Consider the following 16,268-nt stretch of genomic DNA (forward strand, 5'->3'; position numbering starts at 1 on the left):
AGCTGCTTCGAGTAAATATGGCCGAACAGAGCGTAATTGAAGGCGAAGATGAAAACATTTTATACGACTTACTTGTTATTACTGAATGGCCACCAGAGACGGACACTCAGGTAAGTCAGGCTTCCACTTTTTTCCATTCTCAGCCCGCTGTGTAAGTCTTGTGTTGATTATTTATGTGTAAAAATTGCCTCTGAGTGTCCACTGTCATGAGTTGTATCGGGTCAGCAGCGCAAAGCCACGTAGCACAAACACAGTAACTGTTAGTTTCATTGACAGCTAAATAGTTATATTCTCAAGTCACATTGCAGCGGAGCGTAGATTTCATTTTGTATCACTGTCCGTCGACATGCACTTGTTTCACTTGCAATGAGGTTGTTTTTACGTGGCAACATTCACATTTTGCTCCTGTTAGTTAGCCAGACAGCGTGTGCCCTGTCAGACAGACGTACACGCGACAATCAAGTTACCTTTGCCACGGCATGAAATCAACCCATGCTAGGTTCATCTGAAATTCCTTGTCAGTACGCGCTAAATAATGAATCGACCACAACTATATTTGTTTGAAGGAAGAGATGAATGATAGTCTCACCTGTCACATTCTAACATTCGCAGTTACGAGGCAACAAGGAGCACAACACCTCTATTATTGCAAAAGCTGTGACAGGTAAGTTCTGTCTTTTCTATGCAGACCAAAGGGACTGTTACTTAAAGGACTATTAAAGTTATTATGCAGGACCTATTTGAGGATAGACATCTACGTATCTGCCCCAATCTGAAATGAAGTAAGATAGTAAAGGCACCCGCTCACAGACAGCTCAGTCTGCAAGATATGAAAACCTGTAATAGATGATAAATCATATATGCTAGTTGTCTTGGTCGAGATGGTGTGTCAGCATGAAAGTTATGATACCAGAGTGTCTGTATATTCAAGAAAACAGTTTTTTTTTTCTTCTTCTAAATCCTGCAGTACAAGGTGCCAGAACCTTTGATAAATAGTTCTTGGTCTTGGGGAGTGCTGTAGGGTTAGACCACTTTTGCCTTGGTCTTGGCAAAGAGACTGATTTTCAGGCCCTGCATGTCCAAGATCAAGATACTCTGATCTTAATTTAGAATGTGACAAGAAAATAAGACATTATCATACATTTACCATAGTTCTGCATACTAACTGTGACAAATTCCTTACAGGGCCATTCCGCTTAATTCTGCACTATTTGTGGTACAGGTAAGTTAATCATTATAATGCTGTATCCAAAGGCTGACAGGCAGGGCAGTCTCACTAAATTTACATGTGACATGCCATTATTTATCCAATGTACTGGACTGACATGCCAAAAGAAGCTGTGTTAGATAGTGATTTTTTTTCTAAACAGACTAAATCACACAATTAACATAAAAGCATAACTATGACTTTTAAATATATGATTAAAATGTTTTTTTTTAATTAGCCACCTTATAAAAGGAGAAGTATTTGTATAATAAAATCTGATGACTAGCAAAACTTGCAACACAAAAATGATCAAAACAGCAATAGAATCTTTAGAACTGAAAAGTATTTGGTTTGATGATTAAAAATCAGTGTATTTTGGTCGAATGTTGTTTTGTATCACATTTAATTGTTTTCTGATGATAACAACACCAACACTGAACAAGAAAGAAAAGTTCCCTTCCACTACTACAACTACCTTACCTTCTAAATGTATGCATGTAACCATTTTCATTGCTGTTAGAGCCATGTCTGCTTACTCTGATTGTTTGATGAAACTTACACTATGCGTTTTGATTCAACCTGAAATAAAAATATTTGTGTACCGCTTTTTTATATGCAAATTACAACAGCCAGCTTTGTCTTGTAACCCTGTTGTAATTCTTATATACGTTCTTGTCAAAAGTTGTAATGTAGAAACCATGAAAATACAGGGTTATGTCCAGGAAATTGTTTAGCAGAAGTGGTGAGCTACGCAGATACTATCATATCTCATCTGGTGATCAGTTAGTTAGTAAAACAGTCAGGACATGATGCCCTAAACAATAGCCATGATTATTAAAATTGTGATATTTTTGTCCTGAATATGTGTAGTCATAATATAATGTTTCATCAGTATTACATCATACAAAGACACTGAATAATCAAAGTTTAGCTGAGACATTGGTGTCTTTAATATATAGCATAACACCATTTAAAAGTCTCACTGAAAAAAAATCCTCTATTCAAGATATTTATTTCTTCAGAGTTTTTTCAGTGTGTTTCTGAAAATACTGACCTTGTTTGCTCTGTTCTCACTGCATAGTATCTGATGTAACATGTTAGCAGATGGCTGGATGTGGCCTGTAGTGGACTGTGTAATGCTGTCTAGCATCAAGGCCTGCTGATCCTCTCAGCAGGTAGTTGGCTAGTACCATCAATAACCTTGTTAAATATTTAAGAACTCCTCCAGCCGTGCTTGTTTCTCAGCTCTCCTGGATGAAAAAGGATCAGGAGTTTTATTTGATACAACTGAAGAGAGCAGGCAGGCTGCCCCACACATGCTGTGACATTCTCATCTGTTGAAGGGGGGCAGAGAATTATTGAGAAATAATACTGTATTGTATTATTCTGGCAATTTGTTTCAGAGTAGCCAGAATAATACAGTACAGTATGTTTGTCAAAAATGAAAAAGTGAAATTACACTGAAACTGTAATGAAAGGGAAAAACACCGCATGTGAAAATTTAACATGTGTCTCCAAGGAACTAAGAAGAAAAACTCTGAGTTAAAATTAAATTACAGTGGAGAGACAACAAAGTGTAAAAAAAACCCCACATCTGCTGTGAGATTACCAACAGTGTGAAGATCATCACACTGCTAACTGTTTGAATGTTTTTTCACTGACTGGTTACCTGTCAACCTATCACAGTAGACATAGTGAGCAAATTCATTCACAAACATAATGTCATCAATAGCAACGTGTCTTAAGGGGAAACTCCTTGCCAGGGGCTTTAGGCATCTTTTAAGGGAAATGCTAGTAATAAGACAAGGACACTGTGAATACGGCCCCTGTTTGGCAGTTATCAACCTTCTTAATGATTTAATTTTCTGATTGCTTTGTTGGTTTGATCCTGTGAATCTCAGCCCCTCCAGCTCGTCTCTACCTCTTGGTCTCGTTCGTCTGGCAAACAAGCAGATCAACTGGCAGCTGGTGCTCGCAAGGTGCAAAAAAAAAAAACACACACACAGACACACACACGCTCTTTGTGATCAATACCTGAGTGAGGGTTACTTTGTTGCTGACATGCACTAAGCCTTCCCCTCTCCTGGTTTTCTTTCCCTGCCCTTGCCTGTCCCCTCAACCAATCATTTAATTGTACTCATTACAACAGACAAACCAAGTAGAAAGGCAGTTTTTAATTGGCTATCGATTCAGCCGTGTAATACAGTGTTAAGCGTGGTCAATTGACGCCGGGGATGTCCATTAGTTTGATGTGCTTGATCCTTCCATTTCGTTTTTGTCTGCCGTTATATCTCTCTCATTTCATTCCCTCTGAAACTATCTTTGCTCTGTTTAATGCTCCAAATTATTATTGTTCCTCCTCTCTTTAAGCCATCCAGCCTTAGCAGTCCTTATCTTTTCCATCCAAACTGCCATGCCACACATATTTACACCCACAAAAGAACTTTCTTTTCTACAATACCACTGGTAACTATGTGTTTTCTTCCTTAATCACCTTGGATGGTCTTTATTTTAGCTCCCTCTTTGATTTATATTGTTCATAATGACATTTGTTTGCTTATTTTTCCACATTCACTCCTCTTACCCTCTGCTCTCTTTCTGTTCTCTCTCATTTGTTGGTTTCTCTTGTTCATTTCTGACCATTTGCTTGTTTTCTCCACAGTAATGGCAAACTCTTGGCAGTGGTTCAGGACCAGTGTGTGGAGATTAGGTAATTATTGAACTCCATCCTGCTGTTTTAGGCACTCAATCTGTGTGCGCGAGTGATAGAGAGCCTTTTAATTAATGGGGTGATTTATCTCATCTCTCTTAAAAAGCGCCTCAGTCTCAGCTTTTTTTTTTCAACGCAGTTAGTCATTGTAAAAATATTTAGCATTTTAGCATACTTTCGGTACTTCAGGCAAAATAAAATTAACGCTGACAATTTGAAAATACCAGTGTTCCCAAAATGTTTTCATTTGTGTGTGTGAGTGACAGAGAAAGAGACCAAAGCATAAATTAGTATGTTTGTGCTTATTTTGACTCGTAATTATTTTTAGACACAAATCCAATTCCCCCCTTACAAAGAGAAAATTTACTCAGTCAGCAGTGTGCTCTATTGACACAATGCAATGCTTTAAATGGAGCAAAATTAAAATGAAAATCAATAGCAATGAACCTGGTATACAAACACAGTGGCTTCAAAAAGTACTCTGCACTAAATAAGCCATTGTGGCAAAGTGAAAACATGTTTTTTGAAATTTTTGCAAAACTATTAAAAATGCAAAACAGAAATCACTTTCTGAAGCCGCTGTATGTCTCACTCTCCTGAGGCTAAGGAGACAAATTCGACTACGTGAAGCCTTGGCCTGAAAGACTCTTTTCCTTTTAGCCCTCCATGTAATTGGAAATCATTTTCATACACATAAAAAGCTGAGTGTGTTTCTAGTCATTTAACTCAGAATTGTGTTTTGGCTGACGTGTTGTAACTGAGAGCAATCAAGTCTGTCCACTTAGGTCAATATCATTAAGCTTGATATTGTGGCTTTTCTCTCATGTCCTTTGTTCACACCACTGTTGTTTAATCACAGAGTGTTTTATAGCCTTGCTTCACGGCATTAGTTGGTGTGAGTGGGTGTTAAGTCAGCTCAAGGCCTTATCCACTGAGCTCTGTTAAGAGTCTGTCTAAACACTGCCTACTCTGAAGGCCCTGTCTGCTTGATCCATTGAGCTACTTGAGTTGGCAGGCTATCAGCGGCTGTTATAACCCACTTTATATCAGGTGATATGAGACGACGTGTGTGTGCGGTTGCACCCTCGGGTGTGTGTATCCCTGTCGTACAATGTAATGCCATCGCTTTTTCACTGTTTTTTTTTTCTGTGCGTATGTTTGCTCCTCAGGTCTGTGAGAGATGACTTTGGTTCAGTCATTGGGAAGTGCCAGGGTAAGACCCTCTCCACTTGTTCGCATCAGTCACATACTGTGGTTCACAGTTAATGACAGCTAAATCCTTGTACAGCTCACCTCACTAAACACCCCATTTGCTTTAAAAATGTGATGGTTACTGTTGTGTAGTACACTTCCTGCAATGTGAGTGAATGTGCTTGTAGCCTTTTATCTGGTATGTCTGTCTTTTTCAGAGCTGTGGTGTGTGTGTCCTTGTGTTCTGCTCTGCTGTCATGCATGAAATCAGAAAAGAATTCTGAAAATAAATTGTTTATATTGTCACTGTGCTATGGCACCGAAGGTTAATAGAAAAAAAAATACTAAATTATCGCTCATGCTTAAATAGAAGAAAACAAAATACAATAGATAATACATACATATACAGTTTTTTATCAGTTTTGTCTTTGGTCTCAGATACCATAGACAAGGAGGGACAAAGGATCCAGTCCACATTTGATTGTGAACCTGTGATTTTAATTTACTGTATGAATAAATGTGTGTGCATGCTTGTGTTTGTACACATCTACTTTGAGTTTGTTTCATACGGAAATATATATGGACATTGGTGGATAATTGGAATGTGTGAGAGAGAGACTGAACAGCAACAAAGATAATCACCCCCATCCCCTACACTGCTGCTCATTAAACACGGTTTCAAACTGGCTGATAAAATAATTTGCTTTGATTGTTTGATTGGCTATTGAAATGGCCTGTTGTTTTGGTTTTAATTGCTCTGTCTAAACATGGTGAAACCCAAACTTTTCAAAGTTCAAACTTTTTCAACTTGATACAGAATAAAGTTAAATACATTTAGATATTTCTTATTGATATAGTTTTTTTTTTTTTTTTTTTTTTACTTAAAAAATTACTTATTAGTAATCAAAAATGTTTATGTTCGTAATGGAAGAAATCACTATGTGTAATGCAAAGCAGGACATTCATAGTGGTGAACCCACAGCAAATGATCACCCGACTCTGAAGTTCCCCTCAGTTTTGTGAAGTTAGCAACCAGCTGATGAACAAAGTGGAGCATTTAGCAGCTAAAGTGCCAGATATTTTTCTCAGGAGTTGGTGTAGACCAAAAAAAAGAGTTAAAAGCTGAATGAATATTGGACATACCAGGTGTCCAAAAACTAATGTTAAAGCTAATGCTGCTCTGTGCTTGTCAGATGTATTAATGTTAGCTAACCATAACAACTTTGTAAGAAGATATGGCAATATTGCTTTTACAGATTGTTGCACTGCCCACAACTTCTGGCACCAGCTAGAAGTAGCATCTAAATAGACACAGTTGTAGAGGGCAATGCATGCAAATACCCAGCAGTCTCCTCCAAGATCCAAAAGGAAGACACTATATAAATAGCCTGAAAGCAACAGCTAGATTGTAGCTACTTTCATCAGGATCAATTCCACAATCAAAAACAAAAGCCATCAGAATCATTTGTAAGTGGCTATTATCACAAAACGTCTACATGCACTGAAAATCTTTAAACAACAACAAAAATCTGTTTTTTTTACTCATTTTGTGCATGTATACATTGCCCCAAAAACATCACGAAAACAAAGCAAACGCTCAGTGAAAGGCCCAGAACGAAACTTTTGTCAATATTTTCTATCTCCTCTTCTTGCCTTCCTCCATCTCCTTTTCTTTCCTTCTTTAATTTCCTTTTTTTTTCTCATTTTCATCCTCTTTCCCAACCTTTTCCTGTCTCTCCTTCTCACTATATTTGTTCTGCTCTGGCTGGCCGTCATTATGGGCCGTTGTTCTAATGGCTCATAGTGTGGATAACAGTAGCCCCTGGGCCCGTGTAAACCTCAGCCTTCCTCCTCTTTTTCATTCCATTTCATCTCTCTTTTTTCATGTTACTTTTACTTCAGTTCATTTCACGGAGATTTGTCCTAATGGATTTTGCTGTGATCCTGCCTTTAATGGCATTTGCTTTTAATGGAGGCGCGTGCATGTGTGCTTGTCTGCGTTTTCGCTTGTGCGTGCTCTCGTGTGTATACATCCCCGCGTGCGAGTGTGTTTCCCTGCGTCCACACCTGTGTATCACTCTCTGTCTCTTTGTCTTTCTCCCGCCTCGCTCCCTGTCTGCTCCTGTTGCGGTGGGAGTTGTCTCCCACCTCTGTACATAATTCATAAGTGTTGAGCTCTGATAAATGCATCTATGAGGCTTTAGATAGAAGTCTTCTATTTGGTCGTTGGGTGTAATTTTCCCCAACTTCAGCCCCCACCATTGCTAGGAGAAAAAAAAAAAACAAAAACAGGACAGTAGCATCCAATTTTCCAGCTCCCCAAAAAAGCCATCTATGTGGAAATGGAGCCCTCTCAGCCGCAGAACAACATACTGTATACAATTCATAATGGGAGGCGAGATAGCAAGGGAGGCAGTGTGAGAGTGAAATAGAGAAAAGATTGGAGCAAAAGAACGAGAACAGAGGAGACGCTTGGTACCTATGGCTCTCATAATGGCTCCATGTTCTTGTCTGCTCCTCCTCAGCTGAGAGTCTCAGAGGTGTGTTAAATTGCCTACTTCCTGAGGTGCTCTCTGACACTTAGGCCTTAAAATTTGGGGAGCTATTATTTCTCTCAGTGGGCGCTGGATTCATTGTTTCTCGCCATCTCATTCTCCCTCTCTTTGTCTGTCTCGCCTCCCACTTCTTCCCTTTGTTCTTCATTTAAAATTCTAGTCATACAATATCCGATGCCTCCATTCGTTTGCAGTATTGCCCACCAGGGGTTGCGGCAGCGTTCCTTGGCCAAGAAATTCAATACAATAAACGCCAATAGCACTGTTATGTGATATCAACAAAAACATAACTTCCTTTTCATAACTTTATTGCTTAGCAGATACAGCACCCGTGGTGGCATATTATGCTTCACACTGTTCTCCAAATACAAAAAACAAAGAACAGCCTGTTCTAAAGGTTCTATCTACTTGTACCTATTCTAAATATTCTACTCAGCTTATATATAGAGACTACACCCTATTACCCCCCATACTGTCTAATGTGCCATGAGATAATCAGGTATTCAAAACAGACTCTGGATCACGGGACCTGCCAAACTGCCCCAGCTCTTCTATCAGAGGGAAGTATGACAGCGAAGCCTTGAGAGAGTGCCAGCAGGCAGAGATATGCTTTCTCACAGCGATATGGTTACACTCACAGCACTGCTGAGCCAGCAGATTGGTAAAACAGTAGCCTATGCTTCAATAAAAGCTGGATTTATGATCCCCCCCTCCTATCCGTGAGCATGCATGTGAAAGTGTGCGTGCGCGTCTTTGACAGACAATTATTGAGATGTATTACTCCAGCTATCCTTCATACATGAATTGGATAGGTCCTTAGACACACTGCGCTGATGTATGGCATTAACTTTATCCTTCTTCTCCCATCTGTATTCATCTTGGGCGCACCACAGAACACCAGGGATTATTCATAGAGAGTTTTCTCATCTGGTTTAATAGGAAATCCTCAGCTCCCTAAATCTCTTGGCATTCGTTCTCCTTCTCTTTTCTGTCTTTTATTTGTGTGAGCTCTTAAGTCTTCTGTTTTTTTTTTTTTTTGTTTTTTTTTGTCTCTTACAGTGCCAAAGGACCCAAACCCCCAGTGGCGAAGGGTTGCATGGAGCCACGACTGCACCCTGCTGGCCTACGCCGACAGCACTGGCACCGTGCGCCTTTTCGACCTCATGGGCAGCGAACTGTTTGTCATCCCGCCGGTAACCATGCCAATCCCTCCTCTTTGACGTCATCAAACAACCTCTATTCCCTGCAAGCTGTCTTTGTGTTTGATTTTTTTCCCCCTTTTTTTCTTGTCCATTGATACTAATTATGATTGTAATTAGATGTAGCATATGGACACCCAGCATTCGTTTGGCTTCCTTTCAATGTTATCTTCTTATTTTCCTTCATTTTCACAGAGGATCTGTTCAATTACAGTATGTTGCATCTAATTTCATTTCATTGTAATCCTGCCTTGATTTGTCATTGGAAAGTGCTGTATAGGCTCATGTTATTGTTTTCTTTGTGTGAATGAAGTCATAGGGCAGGGAGTAAAAGACTTGATGCTGTGCTACAGCAGATCTGACTTTACTTGTAACTTTTCAGTGACACAGTGATGAGGATTCAGACATCCATAATCTTGCCTCCAGAGATAAGTTGGGCCACGCTCTGCTGTTTCAGTGCAGCACAGATTTACTGGGCCCTTTGAGCCGCCTGTCACCTTTGAAGAGAACGTCTCCTCGTCAGACACCCTCTCTGCTCCCTTCGTCTGTCACGCCTGCTTTCTAATTCATTGTCTGCCGCTTTTTCTTCTCCCCTCTTTGCTCATGGTGTCCCATTCCCCCTTTCTCCATCTTCATCACCTCCCCTCTTTAATTTTTCACATGCCTTCTGCTCCTCAGGTCTTCCCTAGATCCTTCTTTCCTTCTCTTTCCTCGCATGCCTCTCATCCTTGCATCTCTCAGTGACTCTCTCTCCTCGTGCTGTCATTTCAAGTCCGTCTGCTGCCCCTCCCCTCGCTTTAATGCCCTCTGTGTGCCACATATTATTGTCCCTCCATTTCTATCCATCATTCCTTCCACTGCTTTATCCGTCCTGTCAGAGACTATGAGCGCAGACACTCGTCCTTCTCCCCAGCTGCACTCATCTTTCGAAGTCTGTGATCCTCATTCCTTTAGTGCAACACTGCTTTGTTATGCGTCTACAGTGTGTGTGCCGACACACTTACAACAGCAGCAGCCCCCCACCCCCAGTCTGCTGTACTGTTTCTCTTGTTTGTCGCTGTTAAGTGCACACACCGGTGCTATTTCTGGAGATGATTAAAAAGTCAATTTGACAGAAAGTGTGCATGGATGAAAGAAATTAAAATTTGCCTATCTTCCCTCCCCCTCCCATCTCGCTCACTTTCTGTCTTTCTTTCATTTTCTCTGTCTCCTACTTTGTTTCCTGTCCCATCATTTTCTTTCTTTTTCTGTCTATTTTATGTTCTTTATCAAACACTGCTGGTATGATGTATCTTTGTTGTTTGCCCTTGTAAAAACTTGGTGGGGGCACAAACTGATAGATAATTATGCACGTTTCTCTCTCAGGTATTTTTCTCTTATGATTTCCTTTACCACTTACATCAGTCACTTTCACGCTGCTGCTGACTTTTCCTTCTCATCTCGCTCTCTCTTGATCCAGGCGGTGAGTTTTCCTGGGGATTTCAGTTGTGCAGTGGCAGGCCTGATGTTCCTGGAGTATACAGCCAGCGCGCAGTGGTCAGCCGAGCTGCTAGTTATCACGTATGGTGGCGGGCTCAAGAGCTATCTAGTCAGGTGAGAGACTATAGAGAGAAATAACAGTGTTCTCAAAGCACCTTCTTATTAGTCACAACAAAGGTTCTCATATCAAGCATTATGTCAGATTAAAACACAGTAAATGCTTTGGCAAAGAAAAAGTATCTGAACTGTTGGGAATTACCTGGTGTTTTGCATTAATTGGTCATAAAATGGGATCTGATCTTCATCTAAGTTGTAAGTATAGACAAACACATTGCTAAATGAATAACACACAAACACATAATACTTAATGTCTTTGAACGCACCCATTGAACATTCACAATGCTGGTGGAAAAAGTAAGTGGACCCAAGGATTTAATAACCGGTCGAACCTCCTTCAGCAGCAGTAATCTCAAAGTTAGTTCTTCCTGTAGCTGCGGATCAGACCAGCTCAACGTTCAGGAGGAATTTTGGACTGTTTTTCCTGACAGAACTGATTCAGCCTGTGGGGGTCAGCTCTCTTGAAGTCATTCCACAGCATTGCTCTTGGATTAACGTCTGGGCTCTGACTGGCCCACTCCAAAAGGCAGATTTTCTTTGTTTGAAGTCATTCTGCTGTAGATTCCCTTCGATGTTTAGGGTCATTGTCCCGCTGCATCCCCCAGCTTCTACTAAGCTTCAGCTGGCAGACAGCCACCCTGACATTATCCTGAAAGATACTTTGATAAACTTGGGAATTCATTTTACCCTTGATGATGGCGAGCTGTCCAGGCCCAGAGGCAGTGTGAATGCTTGAATGATGTCTTCAACATGGATAAGAACAGACTGCGTCGGTTCAGAGTTGTAACTTAGATAAATTCTGGTAATTCCAAAGGGTTCATTGACTTTTTCTTGCTATATGGTTGTTTGTTGCTGTCTCATTTTTTGAGATTTTTCAGACAGGCAGCTCACTTGGACACCTAGCACCAACTCTGAGCTGTTACATTATCTCATTTAAACGTGTGTCTTGTATATTCTAACCTTTATAGGACAGTGCACGCTATTTTAGAATTTGATGCTGCGTTTTTGTCTGTATGTAAACATTCTGGGGCGTGACACCTCTCTTTGAATACCAATTCCCTTGCTTGCCAATTCTCATTCAAACACACAGTTTGAATATTTCATTAATAACATCTGACGTTGTGCGTGTGCTTTCCTCATGGGTGCCCACGCCTTCCCTTTTTAATTTAGCATTTTATATATATATTTGACATTATTTCAGAGATTTCCCATTTCATTCTGTTTGATTGCTATAGTCACACCAAGCCTGGGTGCGCTGACACTCAAAGACACAGGATGAGATTGTGCATGTGTGTTGAATCCCGATCAGATGACATCCTGCACTCCACGACTTCCCTTCAGTTCTGCGTGCAGTAATTTTTTCCTGAGAAGAGAGGGGAAATGCAGATTTATTTTTCAGTTACAGGCAGATAAATGGTGTTAACTGCCTTTGAAGCCATAAGAGTGTGGGTGGGTGTGTGTGTGCGTGTGTGTGTGAGGAGGTAATTAAGATGTGGGAGACATTTGCACCAGATTTACTGAAAGTGCTGGCTTGTTTTTAAAGGTTCATTTTCAGTATGGAGCTTATACTCCGTCTTCCTTTTCATATGACTGCATTCCAATATCGTCGCTCAAACACTTTGAATTAGAATTTCAGAATTATAGCTGAGCCTTGACAGTATGTCATCTCTCTCAGTCTCTTGGTCTGTGCCAGCACTTCTGCATGCATGTGTGTGTGTTTGTTCACGCACACACACAACTGCTGCGCTGTATCATAAACACCTAAACGTCTGGAGGAAGCTGAACAGTGGGAACCTTGCAGATCTCTCTGTTATTTCCCCCTTTTCTTTACCTCCATTTCCCCTTCTCTCTATACAGTTTATATTGAAAGGAAACATTTCCCCAGTGAAATATCCCATAAATTACACAACAAATTACAAGACATCTCCTCTAGTACTAATCTAATTTAGATGGCGCACTGAAATTAGATTATATATTTTGCCATGTCTCACTTTAATTGCAGCTGGAATTGAAATTGCTCTGTCATCTTCCCCAAAACAGCTTTGTCGCACCATTAACATTTTCAGTACCAGTGTTCATGTTTCGATTGTGTATGTGCCAGAGTTCAATTATAGGTGACTTGTCCTGTGTCTTTCCTTTCCCTCTCTCAGTGTGGGAACCAATCAGAACTTTCAGGAGAACCACAACTTTAGTTTCTCTGCCCACTACTCCCACGGCATCACCTCAGCTATTTATCATCCTGGCCACCGGTAAGTAAATTGTTGCCAACAATCCAGCAGCCCATCAGCCTGGAGTGCTTGTGGAATACAGTCGAAATAATGAATATTTTGGAAAATGGAACATTTTTTGCCAACATTTAGCTTTTAATCTATCAATGACAGTGTAATTACTGCTTGTAGCGTTGACTTGACATTTTATTTTCTTTTGTGGTCTCTGCAGTCTACAGCCTACTTCTATTAGAATGGTGTTTTTCATACATTTAAATTCAGACTACAGACATCCTTATACATCCTTTGAATCAATTTGCTATCCTGAAACCCATCGCAAATTATGCTTCTTGATGCCATGTACGGCTGAAATATCTGAATTTGTAAGTTGGTGAGTGATTTCAGCGGCTTTCATCATCTGACATCTAGGGGCAATATGAGTACACTCCCAACATGTCGTCAATACGCTCGTAAATATGTATTATATTGATTACTGTGCTAAGCTAGCTTTGGGTTTACTGCATTACAGTTCATTTTAACTGAAACTTTATTTTACCAGGAAAAATGTTGGTTTGCGGACAGGTTATGGTTATGAAATATACAGTATATACTATAAAAACATCACTAGATAGGTTCTGAGAAAGGTTTTTATACACACATTCCTGCACAGGCATAAGATGTTACATTATGGAACGGGGCCAAGGGGCTTTCTCAGGACTATATGAAGCAATCACTCTAATGCAGTACCTGCAGGAATTGACTATAGGAGTCCAGAATGTCCTTGGTCTTCGTCAGCACTTGGCAGTCAAAGATTTTGGTTAATTATGTCTGGCTCACACCCCGTGACCTTACTGTTTTCAGCACGCTCCCCCAGTCTACACAAAACAGACTTAGTTTGGCCTGTGAAGCTTGGTTTGGCAGCTTAATAGATTTTGGCAGCTACTGTCAAATGTTTGCCAACTGATAGATGAGACAAACTCTAATGATCCCTGTGTGAAAACTGGGTCAGCAACAGAGAGAACAGGCTAGAAATAAGAAAAAGACAAGAAACTGGATAGAGGAAAAATATTTTCAACAGCTGAACCTACAGATGAAAATACAAATGGTATGTAAATGAAGATATAACATGTTTTATATTGTGTGGTGCGCAGATGGGATTACAAATGCTCAGAAATGTTTCCAGATGTGCAATTAGACATTGTAATCTTTTCATTTTCAGAATTACAGACAGAATTTATACAGTGCATGCATGTGCAAAATAGGCAGATGTGCATCATGGTTGCTAGAAGTGGTCCAGCATCTGTTTTAATGACACCTTAGATCACATTATAAGAAAAGGTAGCCTGTATCAGACTTGAGCTACTATGTTAACATAAGAAAAACACTTTCTATCAGTTTACAAACTCACCCTCAGCTTTTGGATTTTACTAAATATCTAGTTTCTCTGCACCAGGGGGCAGTGTTGAGCTGGACAGCTCTGCTTCATCCACACCTCCCCCCTGAGTTCCTGACCGCTGTCACATCTGCTCTGTTTCACTTCAAAGACAGACCTACAGATCGCTGTGGTCATTGTGGTTTTGTTTGTGTCTTAACTGTGCCTGGCAATTGATTCCAACCAGACATTCACCTCTGAGAAATAACTTTTTAATCCAGTACTTTGCTAAATGGCACCTCACTTGCCTGAATACTCACTGATACTCTGACTGAAACCCGAGCTCACAATGACCACCTTCATTCACTGTCTTTGTTATGTAGTGCTGATTGATCTTTTGGGCCACAATCATGGAGGTCATTACTATATGCGTGCGTTTTCCAGATTGCTGCTGGTGGGCGGCTGTGAGTCGGGTGATGACAGTGCATCCAAGGCCTCTTGCTGTGGCATCACAGCCTGGAGGGCTCTCTCCGGCTCGCCGCACTACAAGCAGGTCACCAGCTATGAGGACGATGTCAATCCAGTGAGCGCACCACACTCTTACACACGTTCATGTGTTCAAGTATTGAAGCAATATCTAACACATATTGTCATCTGTTAGAATCAGAAGAAAGGTTTCTTCAGGATCCCCAGCTTCAGATTCTTTTCAAGACAAGGAGATGAAAAGGTAGCACAGTGGCTCTCTTTTTTGTTTTTAAGTTTTACCTCATTGCCAATGAGATGTTTAATTGCAAGGGACCAGGGAGCATGTTCTTAATCCAAAGATTGTGTGTTTGTGTGCATTTATGTTGTCCAGGACGGTGTATTTCGCATGAGCCTGAGCCCCGATGGCACCATCCTGGCTGTCATCCACTTCTCTGGTCGTCTGTCTCTGTGGGACATCCCCTCGCTCAAGCAGAGGGCCACATGGAGCCAAGACCAACAGGTACACCTCGGAGCTGCTTATATGTATGTGTGCTGTGTGTATGCATGCCTGATTTTGCTTATGCAGAATAAACCTGTGTCCTGATTATATTTCGTACATTTGATGCTTGACTGACTGTATTAATGTAATCTCTCTCTGGCCCAAGTGTGAGTGTGTGTGGAAGGAGAGTGATTGTGTGTATATGTGTGTGGATTCCCATTAGACATTAAGTAACGTGGCTTAGGGGGAACTTATATTTGCAGAATGTTTTGCCGATTTATGCGGCATGTGTGTATGTTCTGCTTCATCACCGGTCTGAGCTGACAGAGCTTCTGTGTGTGCGTGCTGTAAGTGTAAACACGGTTAGCAGATTAATTCCCCCTCCCTTCTTCTTCGGTTCCTCCGTCCTTCGGTCCTCCCTTCAGCCAGGATTTGAGGAGATCAACCCAGAGTGGAAGACGTCGCTGGAGAGAAGGAAGAAAATAAAAGGTACTTTGGCTCGAAGGGTTAAAGAGAGCCGACCTTGTTGCTGACACAGCAGTGCACACTGGATACAATTTAATGATCTTTGACATGTCTTATTCACTGAATTATACAGTTAATTATACATACAACCATATGCCAAGGCTAGCAAACATTTTTCTTTTGCTTTTGAGTGTGTGCGTATTTTGTATACTTGTGTAATTTCCTATATGTGTATGAGTGTGTGCCTGTTTATGCAGCTGTACAGTGTTTTATTTTATTTTTTTGACGGTTTTGGGCCAGTAGTGATGACAGCTGTGACAGCTTGTGTAAGCAATAAAATAATCTGTGTTTAAGTCTTTGTCTCCTGCACGACACGTGATAAATATGTCCACAGGTGTAAAAATGTCTTAGAGGATACAATAATTTCAATAAAGTTAATAGGGGTGAAAGTGTACGGTCTGAAAATCTGGGGACCTCTTCTGGTGCACAGTCACATCTGTATAACTGCCCTTATGTCCCTTCACACCTGTCCCAGATAAGGAGCAGTACTACCCACTGGTGGATGTGAGCTGGTGGAGTGACAACGTGTTGATCCTGGCTCGCTGCTCAGGCTCCGTCACCGTCTCATCGGTCAGGACGCTCTGCAACCTCCTGGGCAAATCCTGCGAATGGTTCGAGCCCTCACCTCGAGTCACCGCAGCGCATGACGGGGGCTTCCTCAGCCTGGAGGTAAATGTCAGGATTGTGGTATGCATGTGCGGTTAAGTAGACAGTGAGAAGGAGTTTATGAGAATGCATGTTA

At 40.9% G+C, this 16,268-nt stretch overlaps 1 protein-coding gene across 2 annotated transcripts in view; it reads left to right on the forward strand.

Annotated features, from left to right (window-relative positions):
• Positions 1–10: 10 nt before the first annotated feature.
• nbas (NBAS subunit of NRZ tethering complex) overlaps positions 11–16,268 on the forward strand; it is a 141,240-nt gene continuing 124,982 nt past the window's right edge. For both annotated transcript variants that reach the window (XM_041064337.1, XM_041064338.1), the window contains exons 1-14: positions 11–110; positions 613–664; positions 1,186–1,222; positions 3,109–3,186; positions 3,870–3,917; positions 5,087–5,130; positions 8,723–8,856; positions 10,322–10,455; positions 12,609–12,707; positions 14,482–14,620; positions 14,699–14,764; positions 14,894–15,022; positions 15,427–15,490; positions 16,002–16,195. In XM_041064337.1, coding sequence (XP_040920271.1) covers positions 18–110; positions 613–664; positions 1,186–1,222; positions 3,109–3,186; positions 3,870–3,917; positions 5,087–5,130; positions 8,723–8,856; positions 10,322–10,455; positions 12,609–12,707; positions 14,482–14,620; positions 14,699–14,764; positions 14,894–15,022; positions 15,427–15,490; positions 16,002–16,195 — 1,311 coding nt within the window. In that variant the 5' untranslated portion in view covers positions 11–17. The remainder of the gene's footprint in view (positions 111–612; positions 665–1,185; positions 1,223–3,108; positions 3,187–3,869; positions 3,918–5,086; positions 5,131–8,722; positions 8,857–10,321; positions 10,456–12,608; positions 12,708–14,481; positions 14,621–14,698; positions 14,765–14,893; positions 15,023–15,426; positions 15,491–16,001; positions 16,196–16,268) is intronic.

The sequence above is a fragment of the Toxotes jaculatrix genome, chromosome 19 (assembly GCF_017976425.1).
Source record: "Toxotes jaculatrix isolate fToxJac2 chromosome 19, fToxJac2.pri, whole genome shotgun sequence".
Taxonomy (NCBI): domain Eukaryota; kingdom Metazoa; phylum Chordata; class Actinopteri; family Toxotidae; genus Toxotes; species Toxotes jaculatrix.